At 42.2% G+C, this 11,664-nt stretch overlaps 1 protein-coding gene across 1 annotated transcript; it reads right to left on the reverse strand.

The window, feature by feature from the left end:
- Positions 1-694: 694 nt before the first annotated feature.
- pkdccb (protein kinase domain containing, cytoplasmic b) lies at positions 695-10,684 on the reverse strand. The gene is made up of 7 exons (XM_040136704.1): positions 9,762-10,684; positions 8,888-9,010; positions 6,708-6,979; positions 6,272-6,351; positions 5,861-5,968; positions 2,127-2,303; positions 695-1,704 (listed from the first exon to the last, which is right to left on the reverse strand). The coding sequence occupies exons 1-7, from the start codon at positions 10,365-10,367 to the stop codon at positions 1,598-1,600; spliced, it is 1,473 nt and encodes a 490-aa protein (XP_039992638.1). The 5' UTR covers positions 10,368-10,684; the 3' UTR covers positions 695-1,597.
- Between the last annotated feature and the right edge of the window lie 980 nt (positions 10,685-11,664).

Genomic DNA, 11,664 nt, shown 5'->3' on the forward strand with positions numbered 1-11,664 from the left:
ATCACGTTTTTGAATTGTTCCCCCGTTTGTAACTGCAGCAGGAAATATGCAAAGAGTGGGGGGATGATGTGTTACAAAAGTCTCTGGCTTGTATCAGGACATCATGGGTATTTTTTCTGCTCTCTCTCTCCCCCCAGAAACTCTGTGGCTGATGAATCTTGAATCCTGACCTTACAAATCCTTCAGTCTGCCACCCTGCAGTCCTGCCATTATCTCAATCTCACCAGGTTCCTCTTGGCAGGCACAGATGGCAAGCCAATTCGTGTGCTAACCGCAGATTGAGCTCTGATTGTCCTGATGACTGTCTTTGTCTTACAGTAACAGCACCTCTCTCACCATGAGAAAGGGCCGGTAAGTAAGCTAATTTACATGTATTAATTAAGGCTCATAATGAGCCCAGCATGACACGGCATTTGAATGCATTCCTCTGGTATTGTGCAAACTCTGTGGAGCTCCTCATCCATTCAGATGGGCTACAGATTGTTGATGTGGGGGCACGCGATCAGATAACGGACTTAAACACACACGAAACCAGGTCAGTATACACATGCAACTTTTACCTCCCTCACTGACGCCCACACACGCAGACAGACAGACACACACAGAGAAAGGTGCAAAATGAGAAATAAACAGCTGTTAGTTATAGTTACATTCAAGTAAAAATAAAAATGTAAATGACCACAACAGCAATAAGTAGAAACAAAACATTTATATAATTACAAATTGGAAACTGTACAGTTACAATTAGTGAAGTATAAAAAAGCCACTGAAGTGAATAATTTTTCATTGAAAATAAAAGTTTCACCCACAAGGTGCATGTAAGCTATAATGCACAATCATGTAAGAACAATTACATTTCATTTGATCATATAAATACTGATGAACTATGCACTATAAACTAAGTTTGCGAAAGTACGTAAAAACAAACTGCTCTGGAATGGTTTCAATCATCTTTGCTCATTGTTGATGTGTAAATGCTTACATGGTTGTTGCCATCTCATAGCACAGCACAGCTAAGCTAGGGAACCATGAAAAAACAGCCGCAACCTCAGCGCATTAACATCAAAGTGTATTTCTATAAGAGCTTGTTTTCTTTTCTCGTCCTCAGGCTTCAAACGCTGAGCTGCAGTGGCTGTTCTCATTACCTCTTTGGCTTAAAGATCCTACTAAGGGGACCCGGCCTCACAACGAAAGCTAACACACATGGCAACCAAAGACAAAGTAGAAAAAAAAAAAAACATGTCAAAGGCACAAGGCTCTCCCTCCTTAATTGTACCTGAAGGGAAATCCCTTTAAATAGTAGTTGGCAGAGGCAGTGAGCTGGCAGGCAGATCAAACAGTCACTGAGCAGAAGCCCTATAAATACATCACATTCACTTGCCTCACTTCAAACGCCTCCTCCTCAGCCTCTACGCTCCTCCTGTGAACCCACAGAGGCGAGCTGCGTTCAACATGTTCACGAGGAGGACACAGTTTCTCTTTTTCTTAAGCGCAACATTTTGCTTTGCTCCACGTCACCGGCCGCGTGCTATCTGAGATCCCACTCCACAGTAACTCCAACTCGATTTAAGCAGGACTGTTCTGTTTGTTCCTCACGTCATGCTGTAGAAGTTTCAGGAGCTTTGGTTTTCTTCACATACACCTCTGATGTCCCATCAGGCACCAGATGACTGAAGCTGCCCCTGAAAGAGGCCAGGAGGCGACCTGCAAAGCACGAAAAAAAAAAGGGAGAGGGAGAGAGAGAGAGGAAAAGAGCCATGTTTAACAAGTCGGCAACATCAGTAAAGTAACATGTTCTGACTTGATATCCTTAATAACTGTGTACATTTCAACTTTTAAAAGCATCATCAAAAGATTAAAGAAGTAGGAGCTCAGTATGTTTACCCAGCAGTCTCAGTCAAGTGACAAACATGATTTAGTTGGCAGTTACACATACTGATAACATAACTTTCTCAGTATTTGCGCATTAAGCCTATTTAATTCATGTAATGAGTTTTATTCAGACTAAAATGAGCTGCAAAACCGCATATCAGACAAGCCTCTTGATTAGTAATAACATTTGACTGTCTTTTGGATCAGATGACAGATCAGAGGGAAGAAAGGAGTTTAACTCTGGCTTTACAAACCTGTCCATGTCTTCTGGCCGGTCAGAGTGAAGCTGTTGCACTGAGAATGAGAGTTACAGATGTGTGCAGCCTCTCTGGCGCTGTAGACCGACAGCACGCAGCCCTGCTGGCTGTAGGACGGCCAACAGCGGTACTCCACGTTCCCTGAGGTCCCCATACCTCGGATCACGGAGTAATCTAACCACAGAAGACAAGATGCCACTTCAATACACGAGGCTACTGAAAGATTTTGAAGCGCTCTCTGAGGATAAGATGAAAGTTTAATGATCCCTGTGGGGGAGACTAACGCAGCGCAGCGCAGGAGGAGGAGAATACAGATAAGGACATGAAGAGGAACAACAAAGAAAACATGTTGAAAGTGCAGATATTTGTCATGCAACTACAGAGCTCCCTCTGACTCAAAGGGATCACTATGGTTATGATTGACAGATTTTAAGTAGAAAGATACACCTTTAGAATAATAAATGATTTTAAAAAAACAAACAACAGTATTCATAGGGACTGCATTTAGGAAAATATTTTGTTTTTGGCCATCCTACAGCCGTAAATTACACAAAAAATATTTTCTTACTAAATATTTTCCAACACCTTATGCATGTATATGTTCACACAGTACCACTAAATTTACAATGAATATGAACATTTGGATTTACCTTTTAATTTTTTTGTTAGTTGTTATGAAATATAGGGCTGCAGCTAATGATTATTTCATTAGCAATTATTGCCAGTTAATCATTTGGTCTAAAAAAAAAATTTCATAATAACTTCCCAGAACCCATAATGACAATTACAAATAATATGTTTAGTCTAACTAACAGTCTAGAACCCAAAATTATTGAATTTACTTTCACATGAGCATGAAAACAACAGCAAAGCCTCACAACTTAGAAGCTGGAACCACAAAACCTTTGGCATTTTGCATGAAATAAGCCAAATATAAAAATAGTTGCTGATTATGTTTCTGCCAATCTACTTATCAACTAATTGTTTCAGGAAAGACAAACACACTTTTTCTTTGTTAACAAACCACAACCTTAAACTATTGAACTATACTGAATCTATTCTGGCTTTTGTAAAATGAAAAAAAATATTATATTATATTATATATATATATATATATATATATATATATCTCCATTTGACACCAGTTTTAGCTCTTTCTTTCACAAACTGCTGTCTGCCCTGAAAAAAATCCTTGCACTTCACCTTCGTCCTGCTCAACATTTGCGTTACATCCATCATTATAATTCTTTCGGTCAGACTTCTTGTGGATCTGGCTTTAAATCATCTGCTACACATTAGCAGGAGCCATGAGAAAGAAGCATGCAGACACACATGCCTGCAGAAACACTCACAAACACACACACACACACACGCACGCACGCACGCACGCACGCACGCACGCACGCACGCACACACAGAGTAACACACACACACACAAGAAATGGACAAAAGCTTGGTTTGTGAGTCCGTGCGGAGGAGGCAGACTGTTACAAACTCTTAACCTTCCTAAATGGCAGGAGCTGGTGTGTGTGTAGGGGTATTGTTAAGAGGAAAAAGACACGAGGATCTGTCTTCTGGCTCTGAGAAAAGGGAACAAGGAGAAGGAGTATTTAGAGGATCCTTCTCAGGGGAGTAAAAAAATGAGGCCTGCCGGGGAGCAGCAAGGGTGGCAAGCCTCAAATGTTGAGGAGACAGAGACATATGAATATAAACTCTGTGTTTAAGATGAATGACCGGAAACAGTCTTCCTTTCATATTAATATACAGAATATCAAATGTGTTTATATTTTTGACAGTGCTCAGGACCTAAATAAGTTCAGTCTCTGCTTTGTAGCAGACAACTAAATTCATACTTGCAGCAACAGCCGTTTTAAGAAACTATATCTCTACCAGATTCTGGCTTCCTTCATCAAATCACAGATGATCTCAGCTGTGGAAAAGTTATATCCACATTACCAATGAATCTCCATCTGTCAGCAATTTCAAATTAAGACTTGGGGTGTGATCAACGTCTTTTTTTCTACACAAACACACGTACACACCCACACATACACACGCGCACACACACACAAACACTCACATTATTACACTCTGTTCCTCTTTGAGCTGTTTTGCCATTTGGCTTCTTTTATCACGCTTTGTGTTTGTGTATTTGGCTGCAATTCTAATTTTTTTCTCTTTCGAGAGGAGACATGTTAATGAGCCCATGTGTTTTTTAATATACAATTGCAGGATCTTTTGACTTTTTTTCTCCTCTGGTTGTTTAATCATTCAAAAGCAATAGTTAAACATTTGGGGAAGTACACTTCTTTGCCTGTTTTTGCTGCTGGGAAGATCATACCACCCTAAAAGCTGTCTGGTATATATACGGCTACAGTTACCAGCTGGCTAGCTTAGCTTAACACAAAGACTGGAGACAAGGGTAAACAGCTAGCCTGGCTCAGTCCAAAGGTAACAAAGTCCAGCTACCAACACTGCTGAAGTTCCTAAAGCCTTGATGTCAGCCAGTAGAGCCTTTTAAACAAACACGATACAACAGCTTATATGCACATTTTTTAACCCCTGGACAGAGCCAAGCTTGCTGTTTCCCCCCGTTTCCAGTCAGCATGATAATTTAAACTAACCGGCTGCTAGCTGTATATTTACCTGACAAAAACTTTTTGAGAATGTTAATCTTCTCATCTAACTCTCGGCAAAAAAAAGTGAATAAGCATAAGCAATATGTCAAACTGTAAACTAATCTAAACTCTATAAGCTAAACTAGGTTTCACTAAACTGAACAAAAACAGGACCTGGTTTGTCCACGGCCAAAAAACTACCTCTGTTTAAACAAAACCCACAAGATGACAAAGGAATATACACACATTATTTTTTTTTTTTAGGTCTTATCACACACACTCAGTAGCAGCAGGGTTGGCTCATGGCACCATCTTGTTAAGCTAAAACATTCTCTCTCGGTGTCAGCCTCAGCGCCCAGGCCTCTTTACCCTGAATCTGTGATTAAATTCACAAAGAGCTGCTATATAAACAATCCAGCATCTGGGGGACGGAAAAATCTCACCACAGGAACGCAGGCCAGTCATTCTGTTATTAATATTTCATAGAGCTGAGAGGAACGGCGGGGGGGTGAGGGGGGCTGCGGCGGAGTGGGCAGAGGCGAGTTGCAGAGAAGAAACGTGAAGGACTTTTGGTTTTTAAACTGAAAGTATACAAAAGTTGGATGAAAAGTTTGCAAAAGAAATTACTTCATGTGGCCATTTTGAAAAGGAAAAATATGTTAACTAGAGTTTTTTATATAAAGAATTTAAAAGTGGGACAAGTTTGCAACAAAAAAAAAAAAAAAAATCTCTCTATAACTCTCCTTAGAGGCAAAAGAACTAAATAGAACATTTCTTATGTAAAAAAATAACTTGATGTAATCCCAGCGCTGTTTTGTTAAATGAACGGCGACTTTGCTTTCTGACCCAGAGGCATGCAGGATTAATCCCACTCTGTTGGTCTTGTCCTGTCATTCCAGCTGCCTAATAAACCTGTCAAAACAGCCTGAACAGGAGAACAACCCCCCCCACACACACGCATTTTTTTTTTTTAAGATACAAAATGAAGGGGGTGTAGGCTGTCTGAGCTTTCTTTAAAAGTGGATCAAAAAAAGCATTCTCTCGGAGAAAAAGGTCTACACGAGGGCCCACTGTACTTTCTAAAAAGCCTGCCTTCATTCCACGAGCTCTTACCTCTGATTATTGATGGAGGCAGGTTGTCCAGGTGCAGGCCAGACTTGTACAGGAGGAGGATGTGTTCAAAGGCCTCCAGCGTCTGATTGATGTCAGCTTTCAGCTCCCCTGGACACACACAATGCATTACGTCTAGTAAAAGATCGAACTGACTACAGGTCATCCAATATAGATGATTTGTTTTTTCCTCACTATGCTCTCCTGTTTAATCCTAGCTGTGTGATCTCAACCTATAACAACTTATATTCATTACTGTGTTACATGTCATGGAGCATTTTGTCAAGCTCATTAAAAGAAGCACTAAGACCTTCAGACATGTCATTACACAACTCCGATAATGGAATGATTTGATTCGCTTTCTGATCTTCAATAGTTAGTGTCCGGTCATGTCAAGACGTCTCTCATCCTCACCTGTGGAGTTCATGATGTGGTCTACCAGGTGTGTGAGGCCGGGCGGGGCCTGGTGAGGCAGCAGGTAGGTGAAAAAATACCTGGGGCCAGGCAGAAACAACTCATTTAGACCGACAGAAAGACAGACAAGCCCCATCACATAGTTCCCACAGAACATGACTTGTCTCACGTTGCTGTTAAAACAAACAATCCATAAAGCTGTCAAAAATCTGAAGTCTTTTTAAAGAGGAAATACACCTTTTTTTCCCCCCACTGGAACTACCAATTTATTTATCACACCTCTTCCATCAAACCGCAAATTTTTCAGCTGTATGTCTTTCCCGTCAACAACATTTTAGGTGTCAGCTGAGCCTATATTTAAGCAATCATCCATGTAGCTGCTGCTCTATCCATCCATCACACATCTATCATGTAGTAAAACTGTCACTTTTCTTACCTATAGGCATTGTAAATGTTCCTCTTCTCATTCAAGCCCTCACACACTCCCCGAGTGGAGCAGGGCAGCGTGAAATTTCTGTGCGGAAACTGTAGGGTGCAGTCTGCATCGCTCTGACAGGCGGTCTCCTCGGCGCTGGCGTCATCCAGGTCTGTGAGCTTCAGCTCGCCGGACACAGTGACAAACTGCCGGGGCTGGAAGTCCAGCAGAGCTACAGAGCCCAGAGAAGACTGGGAGAGGAAGTGGAGGAGCCTGACGAGGTCCAGACACACCTGGGAGGAGATCAGACATGCCAAAACCTGATCAGCTGGATTGATGACAGTTTGTTTAAGTGCACAGAAATGCATTCATGGAGTAACAAACTGTTCTTGTGACTCAAAAAATATTGTAACAAGGGCTGAAAAATTCAGTAAGTCAGGAAAGTATATCTAAGAATTTAGATAACAAATTAATTGTAATTTAAGTAAAAATGTAAAACATTCACTGATTATAGCTCTATAATACAAGGATTTGCTTATTTTTTTGCTGTTTTTATATCATTTCAAATTTATTATTTTTCACTTTCTAATGTTGGTTAGACAAAGCTGAAATTTTAAGATGCTATCCTAGGCTCTGAAAGCTTTTAATTAGACATTTTACATTGTTATCAAACATATTAATGATTTAAATCAGGGCTGCAAGTAATACTTTCTGAATGAATCATATGGGCCATAATGCCCATCATGATTTCCTGAAGCTCATGTTGGCATATTTAAACAGCTTGTTTTGTCGGACCTACAGTCCAAAATCAAAAAAAACATTCACTTTACTATGACAATTGTCATTGGAGAAGCTAGAATTAGTGACTTTTTTTGAAATTTTGCTTAGAAAGTGATTATTCCATTATCAAAATTATTGCGGATTTAATATTCTGTCAATCTTAGATTTGATTAATTGACTAATTTTAAAAAAATGCCAGATGAATCAATATTGAAAATAATAGTTAGTTACAGCCCTAATTTTAGCTCCAAAGTTGGTTTTAATTTTTTGTGGTTACTTCAACTTCTTCCACTTTGTGTCAAATAAAAAACTTTTACAAATGTTCCTCTTGTTCAAGCTAAAAATGGACACCCTTTTTTCCTGAAAAGGTGTCACACTGGACAAAATAATTAAATTTCATTATATAACCAAAATACTAAAGTGTAAAAAAAACCTTCAGTCTTGCAAAAACACAGTGTTATTTGCTTTTAAGACATTTCACCAACCACATTTGCAAACCATTTCCTGAGACTGTTTTTTATAGTACTCTTTAAATCCTATAACAGAAGGAGAAAATAAGTAGGCCACTATAGGCAAAATAAAGGCATTAGCCACGCAGTGACGGAGCATGAAATGATTCTGTCACACTACAAACATAGCTACAGAGTTAGGTAGTGCTTCGGGTCTCTTGGACGTCACTTGGTGGGATCGAAGCAATGTAAAAACAGGGCTGGGTGAAACCAAACACCCCTGGATTACTGTAGCCTGCGCAGATGCAGCGTAGCGGAGAGGGGCCGGGGGGTTGGGGTGGGGGTGGGGGCGTATTATGAACGGCTGTTTGAGTGATGTAGCAAAATGAGGCCCATAGTTGAGATGATACTTGCAGACTGTGATGTTACTGTTGCTAATCTAAAAAAACAAAACGTGCGTGCTCTGACGTTGTTTTATTTGCTCTACCACTCATTCTCTCTTTCTCTTTCAAACACATCCATGCGCGAAGACACACACACACACACACATACTTGGATCCCTGGAGTGTAAATTCGGCCTCCGTTGACTCCCACGGTGAGCATACCTGTGATGGGGGTTGAGCTGAAGTTGTGTGTGTGTGTGTGTGTGTGTGTGTGTGTGTGTGTGTGTGTGTGTGTGTGTGTTTGTGAGGGATGAGATGACATTCCTAGCCTCCAGTGGATTAACTCCAGGACTCCATCTCCATTTCAACCTCAGCCTGATCAAATACACTGAGGGACAGATGTCAGACCACCAGGAGTTTCAAATGTCCTCTTCCCTCATCTTTCAACCTTCATCTTTTCTACCAAGAGCAGCGAGGGCTCGCACATGCGTTACGCGCAATATGTGTGAGAGAGTGTGTAGTGCAGTGTAAGTGATAAATGACAGAGCGTGCCTATCGAGAGCTACAGGGCGGGAGCTAATGTGCTTACCCTGAATCTGTCCTCCCAGGGGCTCTGGAGCAGCTGGATCATCTGGAGAGGATTCCCCTGCTCCAGAATGACCGTGACTCTTCCTCCCTGGCCTCTTGCATCTCCCGTGCAATGACCTTTGAGCTGTGGGGTGGAGAATAACTGTGGTTAGCCAACAGTAAAATAGAGCGAAAAAAAAAAAAGAAAAAAGATCATTAACCTTCTGTTTGTTTTTAACTCTGCAGAAATTAAATAAAGCAACGGGTTAAAGTGTCAAAAAGTTCTGCGTGTGTGGGGGTAAATTGAGAGGACACTGTGTTCTGCCAGCCTCACTCCCTGCAGCTCAGACTTGGGACAATAAAATCCCCTTCTACTCTTCGGTGCCCTGTGCACTTGTGAATTTTATTGGACACGCCGCTGTCACACGACTGCTGGTGAGAAACAAACCCATCCGTTTAGTTCAAACTAGCTCTAGATTGGGCTGTAATGGTTTGAGTGAATAAGCGCTGGGGGTTCCAGATGCAACCAGGGATAGCAGAGAGGACAGAGGCACATTGTCAGCTCTTGCCAAACTGGACCCAAAGGTCAGAAGAGGGTCAGTGAATTTAATTTAATTACATGGGAAGGTCCTGCCGAGCCAGTGAGGCCTTTCCTTCAGTTCACTGTGTGTGAGACAAAGGAAAATGTGAGCAGTGGTGCATGGATTATGGAAAAAACCTTAAGAACATGCCATCAGTATTTCCAGTGTTTAGATTTTTGATGCCCCACACATTACTTATTTTGCAATATAATACAGTTGGTAATGTTCTTTTGGTATTTTCACATTAACTTTACACTTTCATGGGTAAAAGGGTTCAAATGGATGCACACAAGGAAGTCAGAGGGAACACTTTACCTTTATGACATTTGGATGCTGCAGCCTCTGCAACAGGACTATTTCTTTCTTCAACTTGTAGGAAACGAGCTCACGGCAGCCCTGTGGGTCTTTGAAGTCCTCCAAACACTTTCCCATATCAATCCCCTGCTCGTTGACGAGCTTTAACGCCACGGGCTGACCTCCGGCCAGATTCACTTTGACGACCAGTTTGGTGTATCCAGACCCGAGGATCTCCACCGCCTGCATGTCCACCAGAGACTCACAACCCATTTCATCCATATGCGCTTTCCTTGAGCCGTGTGTGATCTCATTCCACAGATTATAATCCAAAATCGAGTCTAGTTGGGGAGAAGGTCGAGTTTCCTCCGACAGTCCGTTTTCATCATCATCATCATCAGAGGGTAAAAGCAGCGGGATAATTTCTTTGCGCCTCTCGTTGAGTTGGTAGATCAACGCTCCGCGGAGCGACGCGAACTCCTCATCAGCAGCAGGGGTTGCGTTCGCAAAGTGCGGTATTCCAGCTCCGAACTGCTGCACGCTGCTGATCAAGAGTGACACCAGGATCGAAAGAACCACGAAAGCCAGGAGGGCGGCCGCGCGTAAAGAGTTGCCCATCTCGGGCATTTTCCTCCCGCGTCACGGCGACTGCTGCGGAAAGGGACGCACGGCCTCGGGCTCAGACGGCCGCTCGCTCCGAGTGAAAGGGCTCCTCCGGACTTTACTGCAGGAGAAGCGATCGGCTCCTCGTTTCCACCTCCCCGGGAACTCCCTCTAGAGGTGTGTCCTGAGCGCTCGTAACTTTACACCCGCTGGACAACTTTGCAGGAGAGCTCGACCTCATGTTGTCACTCAGGTCCGCCCGTCGAGGGGCTTCGCGCAGCTGATTTCACCGCAGGAATCAGGCGCTGTGGCTGTGGTGAACCTGAAGAGATTCTGCTGCCTGACAATAAACTACAGGTGTCCTTTAACACAGACGCACGAAAAGAAACAAATATTTTTTTTTAAAAGAAAAATTAAAAAATTAAATTAAATTCTACTTAATATGTCAGTGGAAATATAACCCTTAAGTACTTTTATTAGTGTGCTGATTCATTGAATTTAAAATATAAGTTAATGAGGGTGTCAGCGGGTTATGAAACCTGTGTGTTCATATGGAGCTGTATTTTTTAAAGAGTATGGGGGAGAGGCAGAGGGAAGCGGATGACTGCTGCCACCTCCACAATCTGTCCAACAGGCGGCAGCAAAACACCTGTTGTTCCGAGTAATACAACATGACTTTAAGAGACCGATTTCTTGATGATCAGGAGCCTTATCAGTTATATCAAAAGTAAAATAGCAGATCTGCACAAGTTCACAGAAACACATTGTTTTTTTTCCTTTGCTTCCACGCAGTCCTTTATGGCGTAAGTTCTTGTCGTAACTCTATTTATCCAACTTTAGCAGTACAGCATGGAAGCTGTAATGAAGCGTTTCCCAGAAATCTGCCACAGGAAATTACCATGGCTGTCTCCTCAGCACCAGCCAGAATCCAACCAACCCCCTCTCTTCAGCCTCTCATTATACGTGTGTCTGTGTGTGGGTGTTTGTGTGTGTGTGTGTGTGTGTGTGTGTATACGTTTGTGTGTCTGGTATCCAGGACGTGTCTGTCAGGCTTTGGATACGTGTGTGTTTGCATGGTTTTTCTTGTGTGTGTGCGCATGTGTTTGTGTGTGCGTGTGTTTGGCAGGCCGGACAGCTAAACAGTGCAAGTTAATCAGTGTCTGAAGTCGGCGAGGCATTAGCCATGTCAGAAAACTACGTGCCACCAACACCAACACAGCTGGCTTTTCTTGAAAATGAGCATGATAAATCACAAAAAACCCTCCAAACTTGAGCGTTGAGATAGTAAAGAAAATCACGAACAAATCAGACGGCCTTTAGT

The sequence above is a fragment of the Xiphias gladius genome, chromosome 10, assembly GCF_016859285.1.
Source record: "Xiphias gladius isolate SHS-SW01 ecotype Sanya breed wild chromosome 10, ASM1685928v1, whole genome shotgun sequence".
Lineage (NCBI taxonomy): Eukaryota > Metazoa > Chordata > Actinopteri > Istiophoriformes > Xiphiidae > Xiphias > Xiphias gladius.